At 40.7% G+C, this 18,932-nt stretch overlaps 1 protein-coding gene across 5 annotated transcripts; it reads right to left on the bottom strand.

Annotated features, from left to right (window-relative positions):
- Positions 1-2,970: 2,970 nt before the first annotated feature.
- ark2cb (arkadia (RNF111) C-terminal like ring finger ubiquitin ligase 2Cb) lies at positions 2,971-17,253 on the bottom strand. 5 transcript variants are annotated; one of them, XM_032516541.1, is made up of 9 exons: positions 16,962-17,245; positions 13,251-15,847; positions 12,784-13,117; positions 12,397-12,528; positions 11,074-11,203; positions 10,782-10,886; positions 10,306-10,401; positions 9,227-9,330; positions 2,971-5,432 (listed from the first exon to the last, which is right to left on the bottom strand). In XM_032516541.1, the coding sequence occupies exons 3-9, from the start codon at positions 13,026-13,028 to the stop codon at positions 5,315-5,317; spliced, it is 930 nt and encodes a 309-aa protein (XP_032372432.1). In that variant the 5' UTR covers positions 13,029-13,117; positions 13,251-15,847; positions 16,962-17,245; the 3' UTR covers positions 2,971-5,314. The 5 variants fall into 5 exon arrangements, with proteins under 5 accessions (XP_032372432.1, XP_032372430.1, XP_032372428.1 ...); XM_032516539.1 differs by lacking the exon at positions 13,251-15,847 and having other exon boundaries at positions 10,306-10,389; positions 16,962-17,253; XM_032516537.1 differs by lacking the exon at positions 13,251-15,847 and having other exon boundaries at positions 16,962-17,252.
- Positions 17,254-18,932: the final 1,679 nt, after the last annotated feature.

Below are 18,932 nucleotides of genomic sequence, written 5' to 3'. Positions count from 1 at the left end.
TATTGCCCAAAGCAGAAAAGAGTCCCTCATACCCACATGCTTCAAGAAGTTCACCATCATTCCTGTCCCTAAGAAAACAAGACCAGCCTTCCCGGTGGCACCCATCTCATCTAGTGCTTTCAACAGCTGGTCAAGGATTAAATGTGCCCCTCATTACCCAGCACACTGGACGCATTACAGTTTGTCTTCCGTCCCAACTGATCCACGGAAGACAACATAGCACACATCCTCCACAACACAAGGTCATCATACACAAACATGCACATGTGTTATTATTCCTCTTCTATTTAAACTCTTGAATGCACAAATTGAAAGAACTGGCTGGATTACATATGACTGGAATTGTACGTTATGCGCAGGCTTGAGGAGTAATGGAATACATGAAATGGCGTTAGGTAAGTAGGATACAAAAACGGTAACTGTATTCTGTTAAAGCTGTGGTAAGCAATATATTTTTGGCGTCATAATCGGTCCCAATATTGTATTTCAAGCGGTTTGAGAGAAATCTAAACTTCTGCGTTTCTTCTTGGCCTTGTTTTCTGCCAATCACAGGTTATTTCAGAGAGGGTGAGCGTTCCTATGGACTGTTCTGTTGTTGTTCTGCACATGCAAATTACTGTGCAACAGAGAGGGAAAGGATTACAATTTTAAAATAAAGGACGATATACTAACAGTGTTATGAGTGACGCATATACTTATGAAGGTAATCATATAAAACAGAGGCTTTGTAGTCTGAAAGAAGGTGACACATTGTCAACGGCAGCGCATTACAGCTCTACCTATCTGTTCTGACCTTTCACAATAAAAGCCCTTTGCTAGGAGACAACTTAACAAAATAACTTACTACCATGCACATACACACACCAGTCTCACACAACAACACTGGTCTCCAAGGAAACCAATGTTATCCTGTGTTGTACACTTTTATTGCAGGTCTATAGGCTACTGTCTAAATTTGCCTCATAGTTTTAAAAATAAAATACACTGAGCAGAGGACACATTTATGCTAAAAATCTTGGTTTTCCCATTTTCTTTTCTAAAGTTACATTGTTCTGTTGTCTTACAGAATACACAAAAGTGTGTTGAGTTTAATCCAAAAGTAAACAGATGTGTTCAAGTTGTTACTTTAATATTGTGATGCTTCGCAAACCAGTAAATGAGACCAATATTCACCCTGAAAAGTCTTTACATCTGTTTTGACACAAATGCCACAATTGACACATTATCTAAACATTAAGTTGTGACAAAGAATATTTTTATTTTATATTGTTACTTTGCAAATTTACAAATTGTTTCAGGTTGACATTGTCAGCCTATTAAGGATTGATATAATAAAAAATATGTAGATTATATTGGCTGTCGTATATGTAATGGCTTTGTTTGCTACATGATTACATTAAATTTCACAAATTCTAATTATAGCCCACAGATTTGTGAGGTTACACAATAATGATAAATTGGCAATACGTATTTTTTAGCAAACATTTTTAAGTATCCCTTAAATTAATTTTTTTAAGAATTGTGACCAAGATATGTACTGAGCAGGACACCGATATGGTTTCTAAATGATCTCAAGCATATAATTGGCATTTCTGTACTGAAATTTCTCTTAACTTTCTTACAACTACAATACTATTTAAAAACAATTTTGGCCAGTATATGTAATTCAAACTGTTTGAGTATTTTTTTTAAGGAAATGATTATAACAAGATGCCAAATAACACAACTTGATTAGTTCTCAGCATTTTGGGCAGTTTATTTGAAAAACACATACAAAAAGATCATATACAAGACAATAAATAAAAAAGAGACAGAACAGTTTGGGTTAAGCTATGCAACTTTTTGCATCATCATTAGTAATAAATACAGTACAAAATCCACCCAGAGTGAATCTAAAGATTTTCCACAATATTCACTGATCATGTTATTCTTCATTATGATTTAGCTATTGCTTTCATATTATTGATACATACTTCTACTTTTCTATAAAATACTCAAGATCATAAAACATTGCGCGGTTACAGCAAAACAGCAGTGTGTTGTACAAAGATGGCCACTTCCCTTTTTCACTGGCAGGTTAATAATCAACATTTTTTCAGCAGCAAAGAAACATCTGAAATATTCAAGAAAGTACAGCATCATAATAAACACATCTACAGAGCTACTCCCACATACACATAGGAAAACCTGAGAAGGACATGCATTAAAAAGCTTGTGCTTTAAGTTCTACTGTTCATTCCGGTTCATCAGCTTGAGTTAATACTATGGCTACTGTCCAGTTCGCTCTGGAGTAATGGGGTACACTGTGGAGGACGTGGGGTAAGGCCAGTGAGAGCACGAAATGAAATAATAGTAAGACCAGCCAGCTTAATTCCAATCCAATACATGGTATAATAATTTGCAGGATTAGTAGAGTATTAATAAGAAATGCACATCGAAAACGAAGTTAGCTTATTATACCCAGGTGTAAAACACGCTATCTATATTGTATGACCACAGTACACCAGAAATTTGCTCAATAAGACCAATGGCTCAAGTTAGCATGTTAGATACTTCCCCAAAATCCCACACAAAGCAACTGCCAGCAATACATAAGGACAAATACATATCATTATGTGGGACCGAAAATAATAAGCACTAATTTAAGATCCAGATATGATACATGACATGAACATGGTCAAAAATCAAACGTATATCAAAAATGAAATCAAATATGACTGATTATGGGAAACAAAGCGGTGTCATATAACAAAAGCAAGCGAATTGTGGAACCATACTAAGACAAAAATCTGCTTCAGATCAAAGCAGGGGTGAGGTTTATCAAATGAACAGACGTAATAATAAAATCAAAAGGATGACATGAATGGAATGTAATCCAGATCAACAGCACCATGCTGGTTAGAAAATGTGTTGGGAAACACCCCCCCCCCCCCCAAAGTCTTTTTTTTTTTTAACAGGTTTCTTTTTTTTCTCCTTTGAAAAAGAAAACAGACGGCATGCAAAAGCATCCCCACCAACCAATGCATAATGAGGTATTCTTTTTTTTATATTTTGTGTTATTTTAAATAAATATATTGATTAAATTGCAAAGTTATGAGATAGAGACATTAAATATTCCACCACAATAGCTAGCTAGCTACAGTTAGTAATAAATAATGATTGTTAAATACTTAAGGCATCTTTAATCACAGCATTCTATGTGAACTATAGCAAAACCTCCATTTTCATCCATCTGTAGTTTTTTGGATGGAGGTTTCATACAAAAAGAAGAAAAAAAACGCAACACAAAACAGTCAAGTTACCCTCCAATAATACACAAGGAAGCATGAAAATACTTGTAACTTAATAGAAACACAAAATCTAGGACAAGAGGAACCCACACCACCAAACCAAAAAAAACTAAAATCAGGCAACTCCATATTATAGTGCATTTACAAAACACAAGCTACATTATAACAACAATAAATATGTTTTTGCAGCATTGCAGCTTTTTCTTCACCATGGTTAAAATGGACAAGGACTCGGCATATTAGTACCATGTCCAAATTGGCATGTGAGCAAAAAAATAAATAAAAATACAAGTAAGAAGAAAAAAGGAAATGGCAGAAAAAGACAATTGAAAACAAAATAATGTTAAGAATTGTTTGGTATTTTCAAATGGATGGCTTTTTCTCCCTTTCACCCTCCTTCAAGTGAACTACGCCACCATGGTTCATGCATGATGTAGAGAAAACGGCTTCTATCACTGAACGGATCACAGTTGTTCTAGCAATACCATACGCCACTACCATGGGGGAGGGGGTATGGGGACAATCATACACATTCTAGCACATATCACAGGCAGGTTTGTATTTTCCCTGTAACACCAGACACAGTCTTTTAATAACAGTGGGAGCAACTTAGATTGAAATGGAGCCAATTCACTGTATATAGAAATCACATGTGCTTGTTTGATAGGCAATAAGGTTCTGGTAGTAGGTAATACAAATGTCAGATTTTATTCACTCTTATGGCAAGACCTCAGGCACTGCATCCTCAAGCCCATGCCTGCCTCTCGTGTCATATGGTCATGCCATGAGTGAGGCAACAGAGAGGAGTTGCAGTTAGACCCAGATCTACTAGCAGCTCTTTGAATCCTAACCTTGAATATCAGGAGAGAAATGCTACATTGGTCGGAGATCTGTGTCTAAGGGCAACTTTGGTCTACTCGGGATGAGTGGGGGAAGAGGGAGTGTGGGGAGGTGGGGACGGGGTATTAGGTGCATTCTTGTCCTCCTCTATGAATGAGTGGGATCGTCAGAGTCATAGTATACGGTTCACATGCACAGACACAGTCCCTGTTTCTACTGCTCCACAATATTAACGACACAGCCCAAGCCTGCCATACAGCATGCACATCTGAGGCCTCTGCTCTAGATAATAGAGGCCCGACTACAACACTACACAGATCACTGGAAGCCATGCCTGCAGTTAGCGGGTTTAGCATCAACTCTGATGGCATCTACTAACTGTAAATCCAAAACCATGTTAGACAAGAAAGAGGGATTTTTGGCCTTTTCACACAACTAGCTCTTTCCTCATTGTCTATGATTAATTAACACACTGAATATTCTCTCCTATTTGAGCCGTATTCAACCTCTCTGTGGGTTTATTTTGCACAAACATATTTCTCAAAAGGCTTTTGCTTGCTACACAACACTATTACTCTGTAAATACTTATTCAGTACTATACTTCATTACACCACAAGCGTTCAGCTACAAGAGTTCACACCAAACAACCTCATGCTAATCATTTGATAATGTTCTGTACAGATGTGCTGAGGGCTTGGGCAGAGTGCAGCTTAAAGGATTTTTTTCACAGGCCTGGGGAGGGGGGGGGGGGGGGTGGGTTTAGATGTTGTGGCAAAGAAATTGACTTAATATGCCACACTGAGCTGGGGAGGTTGGTGGTTAGTGTCCTCCCTTGATGGCTGTATGGAGAAAGTACACGGTACATTGGGTACACAATCTGACAGAATCTGTGTGTGAAGCCTCAGCACATCTGTCCACACGTGTCAGCTCCTACCTTTTACATCCAGCAAGTCCATTCAAACCAACCTTCAGTCCAGCCTCCTACCTATGCATCAAACCCCATCCCTTGTTGTGTTGTAGGTGAGTGTGCTTTGTTGATCCCTCTGTCACAGCTGTCTTAGAAGGCAGGCTCGTTGCGTGATGCAGAGGGGAAGAGAGGGGTGTTTGGCAGAGCTTCCCCCAGAGGGAGGCAATGAAGAATTAACAAGACCAGATCCAAAGCTGCAGGAGTCGACAGGAGCTATCAACTGTCGGGGGCCAGCTGGGTCTCAATGTCCACTCTGCAGATGGGGCACTTCCTGCTGGTGGCCAGCCACTGGTCCACACATGCCTGGTGGAAGAGGTGCATGCAGGGTAATCTCCTAGAGACACAGAAGAGACACGGACATGATTTAGACATAAATGTAGGAATTCACATCACGTAAATGTTCGGTAACATTTAATTGCTTCCCTTTTAAAACCAGGTAACCTCTAAAATGTCAACTTTACATAATGATAAACAGCAAATCTTTTAGATAATCCAAAAGGTTGATTAATGTAGAAGTTTAAGTAGAAGTTTCTCAATTCTTCAGTTTATCTGAAAAAATATTATCCAACTTTCAGATTCATGATTTTCATTGGAAAGTCTTTTGCTCACAATGCAATTTCTAAGATTCCGATTTGGTCTCTAAGATTTTATTCATTGATATTTGTATGTCGTAAAATTGTTGTTTTGTGTGTCTTTAGTACTTTTTACCTTTTCTGTTTTAGAGGTGTAACAATTAGTTGATCACGAAGATGACATAACAGCGTTCTATAACTTTATAGCCAAACAATCGATTATTTTAAGTTCCAATTTTTCCAAACATTTTTCATGTCATACATTGGATGCTTGTCTTGATAAAAGGTTAATGAACTGTGTGAAGATTAGTGACAACAATGGAAATAAGTCCAGGAATTAATTTTTACACCAAAGTTAAAGGTAAAGTTAGTCCTTTAAATCTTCAATGTGCATGTGGTAAATAGATCCTGTCATGCCCATGATTGAAGTATCCAGATTGTGTCTAGAATAGATCCAGTTGTCTGTATGCGGTTCACATTTGGCGTCAGAATCCGTCTCAAGTTACTTCCTGTGGTCAAATTTCGCATTTGATTTGATCTGAGGGGAAACTTTGACTGCTGCTACAAATCCACAGAACCAAAGACATATGCTCTTCTCCCAGTTGTCTTCTTTACCATCAACCTTGTCATTTAGAAATAAACAAAACCTGAAATGTCTTGAATGATGGATGCCCTGAAGAATACAGAATTGCATGTCGGTTGCATAAATAATGCAATCAACATTCAACACTAAACTATCACCACATCTTCTGTCTGGTATAGGCTTCGCCCTTTAAGAGCTGACACTATTGGGTTCATCCCTTTACACATGCGCAGTTGTGAGGATTTACTTTCTCCCCTTGTATATAATATGAGCTTGTTTGTTTCCCTATTTTCTTCAAGCTAACAGTATGAAGACCTCTACTTCCAGCGGTGTTCACCTCTGTACCAGCTGCTGGACCAGCTACATCCTGCCGTCACCTCTCCCCCCCCCCCCCCCCGTTGCGAGTCCTGCCTTGGTGCCGCTCACGCGGGCCTGGCGCTCACCCATGATGCCTCCTGCCAGCTCAGCGCCTGCCTGCCATCTAAAGAGCTTAAAGCCTTTCTGGCTTGTCCGGTTGTCAGGGAGGGGGATGGCAGCTGGGCAGACCGACGGGACCCCGTCTGATAGGTTGGTATTTATGCATGCAGGTGTTCAAATGTAACTAACTATTCTCAGGAAGCTTCCATGGCAGGGTCAGCGTTAAGGGGACACCAGTTTACAGGAATAGATCGGAATGTGCAAAACTATTAGAAGTGTCTCACAAATGAGTCGTTTTGAAGGTAACACTCTCACATAAATATATAACTGACATGTGCAGGACAAGAAGAATATAAAACCACAGTCATTGGTCACTCTTGCATAGACATGCGTGTGTGTGTGTACAAAGGCGGCTCTCTTTGTTTCTAGCACCACACCAGCGGCTTTCTCTTGTTCTCTCCTTTTGCAGTGGGCGGGCTCCCTGCCCATCACTAGGTTATTGTTCTTGACCTGCATGAATGCCGAGTAGCATTCCCCTAACCCGGTAGATGGACGGCGGTCCCACCAAGGCGGCAGAGCCTGGCCTCCACCTCGCTTCCGACAGCCCATATTCCATCGGAAGCCCACACCTCCGTCTCCCCGTAACCAGGTCCATGCTTGCCTCACTGATATGTAGCTGTGTACCGCCTAGGCGGCTGCGACGCTGAGCAAAACCGTTTCTTGCTATTATGTCCGCTATCTCTGCTGTCTTCGCCATGACCGCTCAGCTGCGGCTGTTCCCTGGTCCCCGCACAATCAATAGTTTATCTGGGAGTGGACATGAACTTGATTGTCATGAGAGCCAGGCTGTCAGTGCCAAGACAAGGTGCAGTGATCCCTCTGTTGCCGTTGCATGTGTGTTCTGCCTGCTATCCTCACCACTTCTGCACTACGTGCTGGGAGAACAGCGGGCGTCCCATAACTTATTGTGTCGAGTCATGACTAATTTTCCACTAACCATGTACACCTGCAATAATGACCTGGGCCTTGCAACCAGTTAGGTCATTAAGTCATTATCATGGCAGGCCGTTTCTAGCAGAATAATAGACTGACATCTGATACCATCTCCAGTGCATTGGGGGGAATAGTTAGTTAGTTCTGCTTGTGGGCCCTGTTGCAGGTGGCATTGACTACATCAGCTTCGCCCTAACCCAATAGCATCAGATCTTAGAGGGAGAAGCCTATACGAAATAGAATAGATAGTTACAAATTGTAACTCCAGATTCTATGAGTATAGGCGTAGCCCTCTAAGATCCGGCCCACCTGCTCCTCTAACATTGGCTGAAGAAAAATTCTGATGTTGGGAAACGAACAACGGGTCCGCTCATGTTATGTACAGTATTGGCGGATGTGTAGCTGGGGCCCTTGCTGGACGCAAGGGATGAACTCAATAGCGTCAGCTCTTAGAGGGCTACTCATAGAATCTGGAGTTATAATTCATAACTATCGATTTTCTTCTTTCAAACAGATTCACCCTCAAACCCGAGAAAACATGAAACTTTCATTTCTTTTCCACAAAGTGAAATTCCTCTGTCACTTTGCCAGTTAGACAGGCCCCAACACTAGACACACATCATAAGATTGTGTGATACACTAATGTTGCCTTCAGGCAGTATTTTCAAGATGAGGTTCTGAAGTAAATCCTGTGATAGGATTTTCAAAACTGATGCTTTGAACTCACATGGCAACAATTTTACAGTTAAAAAGAGCTTAGACTGTATGACTGTATATCCATTCTGAAGCAAAACGGTGTGTATATATATATAAATTGACAAATGTTATCTGTCTGGGGGGGAGACAAGACCTCAAGCAGCTTTCCCCAAACAATTAAGAGTATATTTTGGTTACAACACTGTGCTTAAGTCCACTGCATTATAGAGGTTGGATGTAAAAACAAATATTATGGACAAATGAGACATTCCATAATGTCTGTCTCCAGGACTTTCAAGTCATTGTAAAACCTCACCAGGCAAGAAACACATAGAAGAGATCTACTAACAAACTCACCAAAACAATCCTCCAATTGACTAATGCACAGTGTAAAGGTGAAGTTTTTGCAGGTATTTACTCAAAATCCAGAGTCTTTGACAAATTACAATTTTGACTGATGATGGCGCTAGATAATTGTCCAGGGATGAAGAAAGTTATTACAATTCATCTACAGGGGGAGATAAGTATGCAAATCAAATTTCATGATAATTCATCAAATGTTTCACTCAAAAACCACAAATGTCAACCTGCAGGTGGCGCTAGAGGACGAGTCAAGGGATCATGGGAAGTCAGTAGGATTAGGGGCCATGGATGTCTGTACAAAATTTCAAGGCAATTTATTGAATAGTTGAGATATTTCCATCTGGACAAGTGGTGGACTGTGATCAGTGAGAGTGATCGACAAAATGGCCGGCAGGCCAACGTTTCCACACTGGTACTTTTCATTTGCTAAAGGCTGCATGTAAGTGAGGACCAGGAGAGATAAAACGAATGAATCCCACGGGGAAGATGAGTGTATAGTCGCACCTGACATCCTCTCCATCTTCCAGCATTGACAGACAGATGGTGCACTTCTCATCGGTGTCCAGCTCCTCGTCCTCCAGACACATCTTCAGGTCCTGGGGTATTCTCTGCAGTGAGAGAAAGGCAAACAGGCTTTAATTATTTAGGTGTGTCGTGCATCTGCGTGTTCGGAGCGGTCATGTTTATGCCTTGTGTGGCTCTGAGTCAGCCCAGACAAAGAAGAAGAAAAGAGTCACCTAATCATGCTTTCCAGAAAAGAAACTAGACATCAGATGGAAAACACTCAATTACTTCTTCACGCTCATAATGTAGCAAATGATCTGACACTCTTTTCTGAGTATTTGGGTCACACTCAGTGTAGACACTTTTTAAAATTCATTCCACGCACATACTGTAGCTGCAGACAGCTGGATGAGTCATCCCTCGCCTTGGATTGTGCACACTGCAGACCTCACTAATCTGCTAAGGGAAATAAATTTGACCTTTGAACTGCTGTAAGAGTCGTGGCCATCTTCCCACTCTCTTCTTCACTCTTTGATCCTTTCGACCCTGCGCTGCCCTTTTTCCATCCCCGTCTTTCACATCTAGATCAACTTTTTTTCTTGCCTGATGACTTTGTCTGTACCTAGTCTCGCTTTGCCAGACCATCCACACGCTGCAGAGTGAAGGAGGGTCTGGCTACTCCACATAGCTTTCCGGGATGGGAGAAAAACGTGCTCTGGTTTATTGGCATTTCTTTAAACCAATTAGAATCGTCATGGGCGGTGCTAAACTCCGCACTGAGCCGCTGTAAAATAGTTGTGTGAGAGAAAACTCAGATTGGACAGATAGTCAACCTAGCGGTCTCAATTTACCTTGCAGAGATCTGAGGAGCAGTCAACCGTAGTCCTCAGTAATCCATCGGAGTTTAAAATTCTAACGCAAAAAAGGCGGAAGGAAACGGTGAAAATACATGCATCCGGCGGAATATCTTGGAGCAATCCCAGACGGGGAACATCACAGATATAGACTAGTCTGTACCAGACCACATTAAAAAGACCCATCACTTATCTAGCGTGTTAAAAGCTGACCATTTGTTTTACCTTTTTGTACTTATGAGGGAAAGTGAATCTCTCTATGGTGGTTTGGACCGCTCCACGGTTTACACTGCCCAGCCTGTCCTCCAGCTGCAGAAGCTCCTAGAAAGGATACGTCTTTTAATTCTTTTTGGTAAAAGTTGAAAGTCTGACAAAAAGGCATTTATGTCGAGATTAAAATGAACATTTGTATGATAACACATTCGAATGCAAAAGACATACAAGCGTGGAACACTAAAATGAAATTGGTGCTTCAAGGAACGGGTAAGAGACTCTCAGAAAACAACTGCATTTTGTTACATGAAAACAAATGTCATTAGATTAAAGGCAGTTGGACAATTTGAGTCATCTGGAAGCCGGAGTATTTGGAAATCAGTTCCACACTCGACGCTGTCCAGAGCATTGGTCACAGAAAAAAAACAATGATAAATAGTGCAGACTGGTGCATCTGCTGAGGAGAGAGAGGAAGCAGCGACACAAACCTCATAGCTCTCTCTAACAGCAGACGCATGTCGGGAGGGATTGAGACTCTGCAGAGCCAGCAAGTGCAGCTGGGGATATGGGTAGTTTCTGATCTCATGGACAACCTGGAAGAAGACAGATAAAAGAAGCTTGCATCAGCTCTGCAGTGGAAATTAGAGGGGGAAAAAAAACTGGAACACAGGTCATACCCTGTTGCTGGGTATCAAGACTATTCTGAGAAACCCAGAGGAGCGTACTTAGGAGTTCATCAAGACGTACGTGATTGACTGTACTGAGGCAGAGGGGGCTCACCACTTGTGTTGAGGCATTGTTTCTAGGGAAGTGGTGCATCCTAGGAGAGGTCAAGTAGTGCTGATAGTGCTGCGGAAGTGGATGGATGTGATACTGGTGAGGGGGCAACCCAGCATCTACACTTAGATCCCTGGACAGAAACCAAAAAGACAAATCAGCTGATGACACACAAGTCATTGTTTCATAGTGTTTCTGGCAAACCTGGTTTTGGATAACAGTGGATTACAAAAGCATTATTTAAGCCAGTGATTCCAAAGCAGGGAGTACTTGAACCAGAGGGGCTACTTCTGCAGGTACTTGGAACGATTGTGAAGTAAGATGAACTTATTTGAGAAACTAGAAATTACAGTTTGACTAAAAAATATATCCAAATGGTTAAAATGATTGAAGGGGTTCTTGCTGTGTAGGTTCTTTAGACAAAAAAAAAGAAAAAAAGATTGCATACCATTGACTTAAGTTTTAACCGGAGCTGCAGTACTTGAGTTCAGTTTTGACACCTCTCCCCGTGTGTTTGGTCTTGTGATTGTAAGGTGTTTTTTTTCCTCACTCAGATTTTCATAATAATAAAGAATGACCACATTTTCAATTCTCATATCTCAGTATTAAGCACTCTTTCCCATTTTTCTTTTACATATTTAGTTGAATGTTACCTTTCCGGCCTTTATTTTTCTCCAGCACTACAAAAGTGCTTATTTTAAGTTTTTACACCTTATGACACTGCTTATGCATCTTTGCTACATTCAGCAAGACGTGCCATGTTTATTGACAGTTTTAGTGTCTAATAAGAGTGGGTTTGCTTTGGTTTTTTTTCCTACTTGGTCTTAAACCCCTTTCATCTAGTCTTGACCCAGATTTGATGGCCATCTGCAGCAATCAAACTAAGACACGCTGACAAAAAAGGTCATGTCCGACTGAGTATCATTGGTGCAGAAATTAGTAGTGTACAAATATGTTTCATTTCTGTTGGTATGAAATTTAAACCTACATCATGACAGACATTTTTTTAGTTGCTTGTACTGTTTTCTTCTGTCACACTGCATACTTTGCAAAAAGAATGTATTCATATTACATTTGGGGAGATGTTTACATTGTTTATAGACAATTTTAGTGTCTAATAAGAGTTGACTTTTAGGGGGGCTGTTTTTCAACTCCAAATTGAATTATTAGTTATGTATAAATTAGTAATACATTTTTTGTACTATTTACTTAGACTGCTTGTATGTAATTTAGAACATGACAATGCACTTTTCAAACAAGTAAAAATAACTGAGACCTATTGCGTCTGAGGCTCTACATGCTGCATTATAAAAGTATATTGCTTACCAGTCTGTGCCCTCAGCCAGGTAGCGGGGCTGCTGCACCAGAGGCTGAGGGGGGACATGAAGAGGGGGGGCAAACTCATAGCCGGGCCGCAGTCTGTGGGCCTGGTGAGGACCTCTGTCTGGATTACGTCTACTAAAACAAATAACCAATCATTTTTATTTTTATTTTTATTATAATCCTAGGAAAAATTGTTAAATATGTCAGTACAAAACAGGTTAAGTGGAAACATTTTCAATTATATTTCTTATAAATTTCCCTGCAAACCTGTGTTGTTGGGTTTCTGTAAATGACATCAAAGACTACGGTCTAGACTTGCTCTTTTATGAAAAGCGCTGTGAGATAACTGTTGTTGTGATTTGGCGCTACATAAATAAAATTGAATTGAACCTGGGTAGATACCTGGAGGGTGGCAGGATGTGTCGGTGCTGGGCCTCGAGGATCTGCTGCTGGAGGAGGTATTGCTGGTGTAATGCCTGAGGTAGGAAGGGGGGGGCGGGGATGTCCTGGAACTGGGGAGCGGGCAGGGGGTTGAGGGGCGGGTGGAGTGGAGGGCCATGCTGGTGGCCCGGAGGGGCCATGTGGGGGTTAATGCCTGACTGTGGCTGCCCTGGGTGGGGCATGGGGAAATCCATGGGCAGCGGGGCCTGAGGACCTAACTGGAAGTGCCGGCAAGAGGTAGCATGGCTGTGCTGCTGCTGCTGTTGCCGGTTGAAATGGGATCCTGTGGAGGATAATGAGAAGTTGTCAGGCACCTGAGGGGGCAGAATAGCTGGAATTAATTGTGGGTGAAATGTTGTGTCACTGTGTGTGCGTGTGTGTGTGATATAGCATGTTAATGAAGCCCTAACTCTTACCTAGGGTGACAAATACTTCTGTGGGGGTGGGAAAATGGTTACCACAAATACCATGAACATGACAACCATTTCTGGTCCTGCACACAAAAACACGAGCTTTCGTTTCTTTAATTGCATTTCCGACCTCTGGATCGACTCCTGGTCTTCCGATTCAGCGAACTGGATCAGAAAAGATTAAATCTACCAGTATATGGTCTTCAACGCAGCTCGATTCTTGTAAATTCAGCAGCAGACAGTGGGTCAGTGCACTCTGAGTAAAACCTTTAGTACCCGGCTGTCTAGAAGATAATCATTAAACTGTTTAGATGCCAAGTCTCTATCTGTGTAACCGTAAAGAACAATTCCCCACTCCTTAAAAGTTAAACCATTCAATAAATTCTGATTATACATCTGTGCTTAACTGAAATCTACTTTATCTTTGTGTCTTACACACACAGTGCAGCTCTACTTGTTGTTCTCCCATATGAACATTCAGGAGTTGAGAGGAAATAGCTTGAATGCTTTTTTTTTTACTCTCCAACCACAGCTATTTGGCAACTGCAGCAAAAACTGCTGTGGAGACTCAACAGGGAGAAAAATACAGACTAACTTGTGCTGTGGTGCAATATGGTTTTAATACTGTGCTTACACTACAAGACCTTTTTGATTATGGAAGATATGAGATATAGCAATAACAATTCCAGCTTTTTGGAACATTTGAGGGAAAACCTGGCTAAACGAAGCCATGATAGGTCTGCAGTGGAGCGCGATTCAATGTGATTGGTTACATCCATCTGGCAAAAAGTGAAGCAGTGAATTTTAGAGTTTATACATTCAAACTGTGCAGTAAAATTACAGTACGGTTTAAATATAATCTAATTCGACAGTGCAAAAGAGACGAAGAATTCTGATGTAAAGTGAAAATATTTTTAGACAATCATGAGGAAATAGGCAAACGTCTACATTGCATTTACTAGGAGTACACTTGAAAAACGCAGTAACCCCAGCAAAGGAAGCAGTGTGACCTTTCAGCAATATTTGCAGGCCGCCGGTGTTACCGGGCAGACAAGAGATGACCTTGCTGCCGCGGGTCGAAGGCTCGAGTCTAGACTAAGTAGCACACTGCGTTTTCAAGCGTCTCAGTGAAAACGATCACCATGAATGACAGCAGATAGACTCATTCAGGCCCTGTGATGGAGGAAGCGTGGATATTGTCTATCTTTGTCACAGCGGGAAGGTAGGTGGGTGGGGGGGTGGAGGGGGGCAGGTAGGGATCGAGGAGAGGGAGGACAATAAATGGAAATCAGCAAGAAGCACACTGAAGGTTAGGAAAAACACTATATTCTTTATTGAAAAATATTAGTATATGTGGAATTTGTGTTTTTTTTCTTGTTTGTTTGTAATAATAGTATAAATCCATGCAACAAAAATAAACAACATAGACTGAAGGCAAGGCCCACCATGCTCCATATAGGGTTAAAAAGAACAAAAGCAGCATCCAATGAGCAGACGTGTTGGCTACAGCACATGATTTCAGTACAGCAGGGTACATCTTTACTACAGAAAGATTACATTGGATTTTCACTAGTCAATGTAGAAAAACAAAAACAAAAAATTATGAATCATAAATGTGACCATGCATTGAAAGTACTATTACCAGAACAAAAGGTAAAGAGAGACCACAACCAAACAATAAAAGACGTTATTACTAATAGAGGATATCCTTAGCAGTGCAGGAAAATAGGCATCCCTGTGAAATGGATAGCATTTTGGCCTTATGTTAGTGGGGAAAATTGGGAAGTGATGAACCACCAGTGAGCATGTTTTGCTTCCGAAAATGTTTAGATTTTCATTTGCCTATAAGGGGCAAACAGCCCTGACAATTCAGTGTGATTCGAAGCTTGAAATTTGCAAAGGGAACAAAAGGATTACACAAAAAATGGAGACAGTTATGGCAGGTTGTTGTGTGCAGGTGCATTGTACCTTCAATCATTTCAAGTGATCACATGACAGCATTGGCTGGAATGCTGGGTTTTAACAATAAAACGGCATGCATTAGGTTCCAATTATTAGCATGTTTTTTTGTTCTTTTTAATTAAAGGTCACTTCAATCACGTACATTGCACCTTGTGTGAAGAGAAGGAAGATGAGCCGAATTCTGGTGTTCAACAATGCAGTGCAGTATTTAAGAGCATGCAAAATGTATCCACTTTACAGGAATTTACAGCATGTTGTCTATCAAGACTGGATGGGAGGTACACAATGACATTTAACTTAACTGACATCTAAAAAGGAGCTAAATGTTTACTCAGTGCTACAGCAATTTGACAGAAAAAAAGACAAAAAAAAGGTGCTCTGTTCTAAGTGTTAGCTATTGTTTTAGTCTGCTCAACATGGAAAGTCTTTGGCTAAATACATTTTTGGGAGGGGGGGTGCTTTTTAATACCAATGTCGTCTTCTGATGGAAAGAGGAAATGAAGAAGGGATTCACAATACAGCTAAATGCAGAGAACAGGCAGAGGCCACGCCACACCACACAGCAGCAGATGATCATTAGCTACACAATGGGGGGGACGACAAAGATCTGATAAATGCAGAATGTAGAGCCAGCCTCCATACTATGAAACAGGGAAATAAGAACAGAAATAAAAGCACAATGAAATCATTGATGCCACTGTTATGAAATTAATGTTACACTGTAGCTTTACTATTGTGTAATTGTGACCGCATACTCGGTCGTTTTGCAAGTCGGCAGCTTCAAACAAGCAGCTGCTGAATTGCCAATTAGCAAATAATATAAAAAGGGCGACTAATACTTTAGTGGCTCAGAGGCCCACGCTCCCAGGGCAATTGGCCATGTATCGATTAAGACATTGGCCAATTGACACGGATAATAGCCTACTGAAATCACGATAGAAAAACGGCGAGCGCTAGCAGAAGCAGATGATCTTCAAATGACATCATCCAGGCACAGATTAGCTGGCTGGAAAGGCTACGTCTATTTTGCGGTATTTTTTACAGTGCAGATTCACGATAGAGCCTTGGGGGAAATTAAAAAATTTGGTAATGTTAGTGAAACAATAATCGCACGTATTAAACATGTATCTCGGATAACATTGTCTGACACTACTAGTGTCTACACGGCAATGTGGTTTTGACATCCGATCCGCATCCCCGTGCGCGAGTATTTTTTTTTCCCCCTAGGATGGCGAAGGCATGTCCCGCCTTACTCTGCATTTGATTGGCTTACCCTCACATTCTTACCTTAACCCTAACCAATCCCACTCGTCTTGTCTAACCCTAACAAACCCAATCAACGTAGGCAACGAGTACCGGCCAATCAGAGGGAGAGTAGGACGAGTCATGCCTTCGCCATCCTAGGAAAACAATTAAATCCGTGCATGTGAAATCCTTTGTGAGAAATGTTTCCGTTCCAAGGCATAGCCTGTGCCAACGAGCCACTTAGCTTATCTTGAGCGGCGGTATTTTTCTTAAAATAAGCGGAATTCGACCGACAAACACTATTATTCGGGTGTTTCTATTAATCTGCAGTTAATATAAAGTAAAGTAGTAGCGCGTTGCGGGCAGTTTCTTGAATAATTTGACCGTTCATTTTATGCTAGAGCTAACGTTAACCCAAAGGCTAAACTCGAGCTAGCCAGAGACAGCTGCAGTGAATATTAAGATAAACAGGGCACATGTTTTGGATCGATATGAATATTAAAACCGTACCTCTGTTTCTTACTGAGCCGAATACAGGAAGAACCAGATATCCGACATGCACTAAGACCATCCTGGGATCCTTATCTATGATTCCGCTGGGTTATCTGGAAAGAAAGAGGTGAAGTAGCCCATGCGGATCTACATTCAGGCGGCTGGTTGTTGCTGGCTGGCTAGCACCACAGGCAAACCCAACGAAACGACTGTCTGACTCGCCTCGGTTGTCGTTGACAAAAGCAGACATGTCATTTGATATCCGAGGCACAAGAGGGCGACGTTGCGGCACAGTTCTTCTTCTTTGGGTTTTAACTGCAGCTTGCAACCTTAATCTGATTGTGTACCACTGCCATCTTCTGGAGTTCCTATAGTGTTCAGTATGTCAGATACATATTTCCTGTAACTAATAATCACATACTACAGTTTCTGGTACCTCAATGATCACAACAACAAAAACCAGTTGGATGCTTCTCTGTAATGTGATGTGTTTTTTAGGTTTCTGTGTCCAACTCTCAGCCTGATTATTATTGGACTATTATTATTATTAGATTAGGCTCTTTCCATTTTGTTCCCTTACTTCTTAACATAGGTTAAGATAGTTAAGAGATACCCACTCCTTTTTGGATTGAGTTTAATGTCTCCCTTTTATTAGGTTATCCCAAATGTTGCCACTACGTTAGGCCTACCGTTCTACACGCTATGCCTTTTTTTCTTTCTTTCTTTGAATTTTATTTCCAACATGTAAAAGAAAGCAGGAAACTAAGTGATTCAGAAAATAATAATAGGCTAGATGACATAGATACATCATCAACATAACGAAGCACTAATTTATTAACAATTTAATTCCACCCCTTCACCATAAAACATTTTAAATTATTTAACAAACTTTCTCTTGTCATAATTAACCTCTGATTTTGATAATTTAATATAAAGTTCAACTGCTGTCTCTTTTGCCAACCTGTCTGCTCACTCATTTCCTAGGATAGGCCTATACGTGCATGTGCTAGGACGCACGTGAACACTATATTTTCTAGAGGTGGGAATCTCCGGGCACCACACATTCGATTCTAAACCGATTATCAATGCATTTCGATTAATCTAGATGCAGCAATATGTACATTTCCATGCGTGATTTAAAAAAAAAACATATAAATCTAAGTTTATTAGATTTTGACATATACAGTATTTGTCACACACAAGTTTTAATGAAATGTTTTGTCTACTGGGGTTATTTTCTACTCATTCCATGCTTAAGCCTTGAACCTGCTTGTGAAAGTCACCTTCTCGGATCTTCCATGTCAGAGGCTCAGTCATGTGTGGTTTTTTTCTGCACTCTTGCCTAAACTCTAAGTTGTTGTCCATTATATTTCAGCCACTCTGTTTTCTGATTTGTAGGCTACATGTCTGGAGACAGTAACTTTTAAATAAAAATCAACACGTTTTTTTAACATTCGATTATTTACTTATTAAAATCGAGCATTGACTCGTTCTAGAGAGAATTGCGTTACATCTAACAATCGATTATTTTCCCACCCCTAATATTCCCCCCTGTAGGCTGTAACCATTTTCCGACTTTATAATAAAAGTCCCAATTTGACCTCTGGCTGAAATAAGACTTTAGGCTTGCAAGGGCCTCTGTCCAGCCTTGTCAATTCATCTTAATACAAATAATAGTAATTGGCTATTGCTTAATTGTTAAAAGGGCGAAAACCTAACACAAGAAGTTAGCTAGCCTACATTTAAAAAAAAAAACTGCATGTTGCACTTCTATGAAGTTGTGGAAGTCACAAGAGACTGGTTTAAAAATGATTGGCAGTAGGCCTATAAATGTTATTTAAATACATATTTTGTCCACCCATATAGGCTACATAGATATCCGTCATATTATAACATCAAGTCGGACAGGTTTGTCCAAAAATAAATTCATTAAAAATACCGCGGCTAGTCTCGTCTCTATTTGCGACAGGGGCAGTGTTGAGCTGTAGA

The sequence above is a fragment of the Etheostoma spectabile genome, chromosome 5 (genome assembly GCF_008692095.1).
Source record: "Etheostoma spectabile isolate EspeVRDwgs_2016 chromosome 5, UIUC_Espe_1.0, whole genome shotgun sequence".
Taxonomy (NCBI): domain Eukaryota; kingdom Metazoa; phylum Chordata; class Actinopteri; order Perciformes; family Percidae; genus Etheostoma; species Etheostoma spectabile.
This window is presented reverse-complemented; position numbering and strand designations above follow the sequence as displayed.

What these genes read in the sequence shown, in the direction of transcription:
- ark2cb (XM_032516537.1), bottom strand. Translation starts at nt 17,022, where the DNA reads ATGGTCTTAGTGCATGTCGGATATCTGGTTCTTCCTGTATTCGGCTCA. An exon ending in CTGGCTGAGGGCACAGACTG is followed by an intron (nt 11,204 to 12,396) that starts GTAAGCAATATA and finishes GTTTCTGTCCAG; the next exon opens with GGATCTAAGTGTAGATGCTG. An exon ending in ACAATGCCTCAACACAAGTG is followed by an intron (nt 10,887 to 11,073) that starts GTGAGCCCCCTC and finishes GTCTTCTTCCAG; the next exon opens with GTTGTCCATGAGATCAGAAA.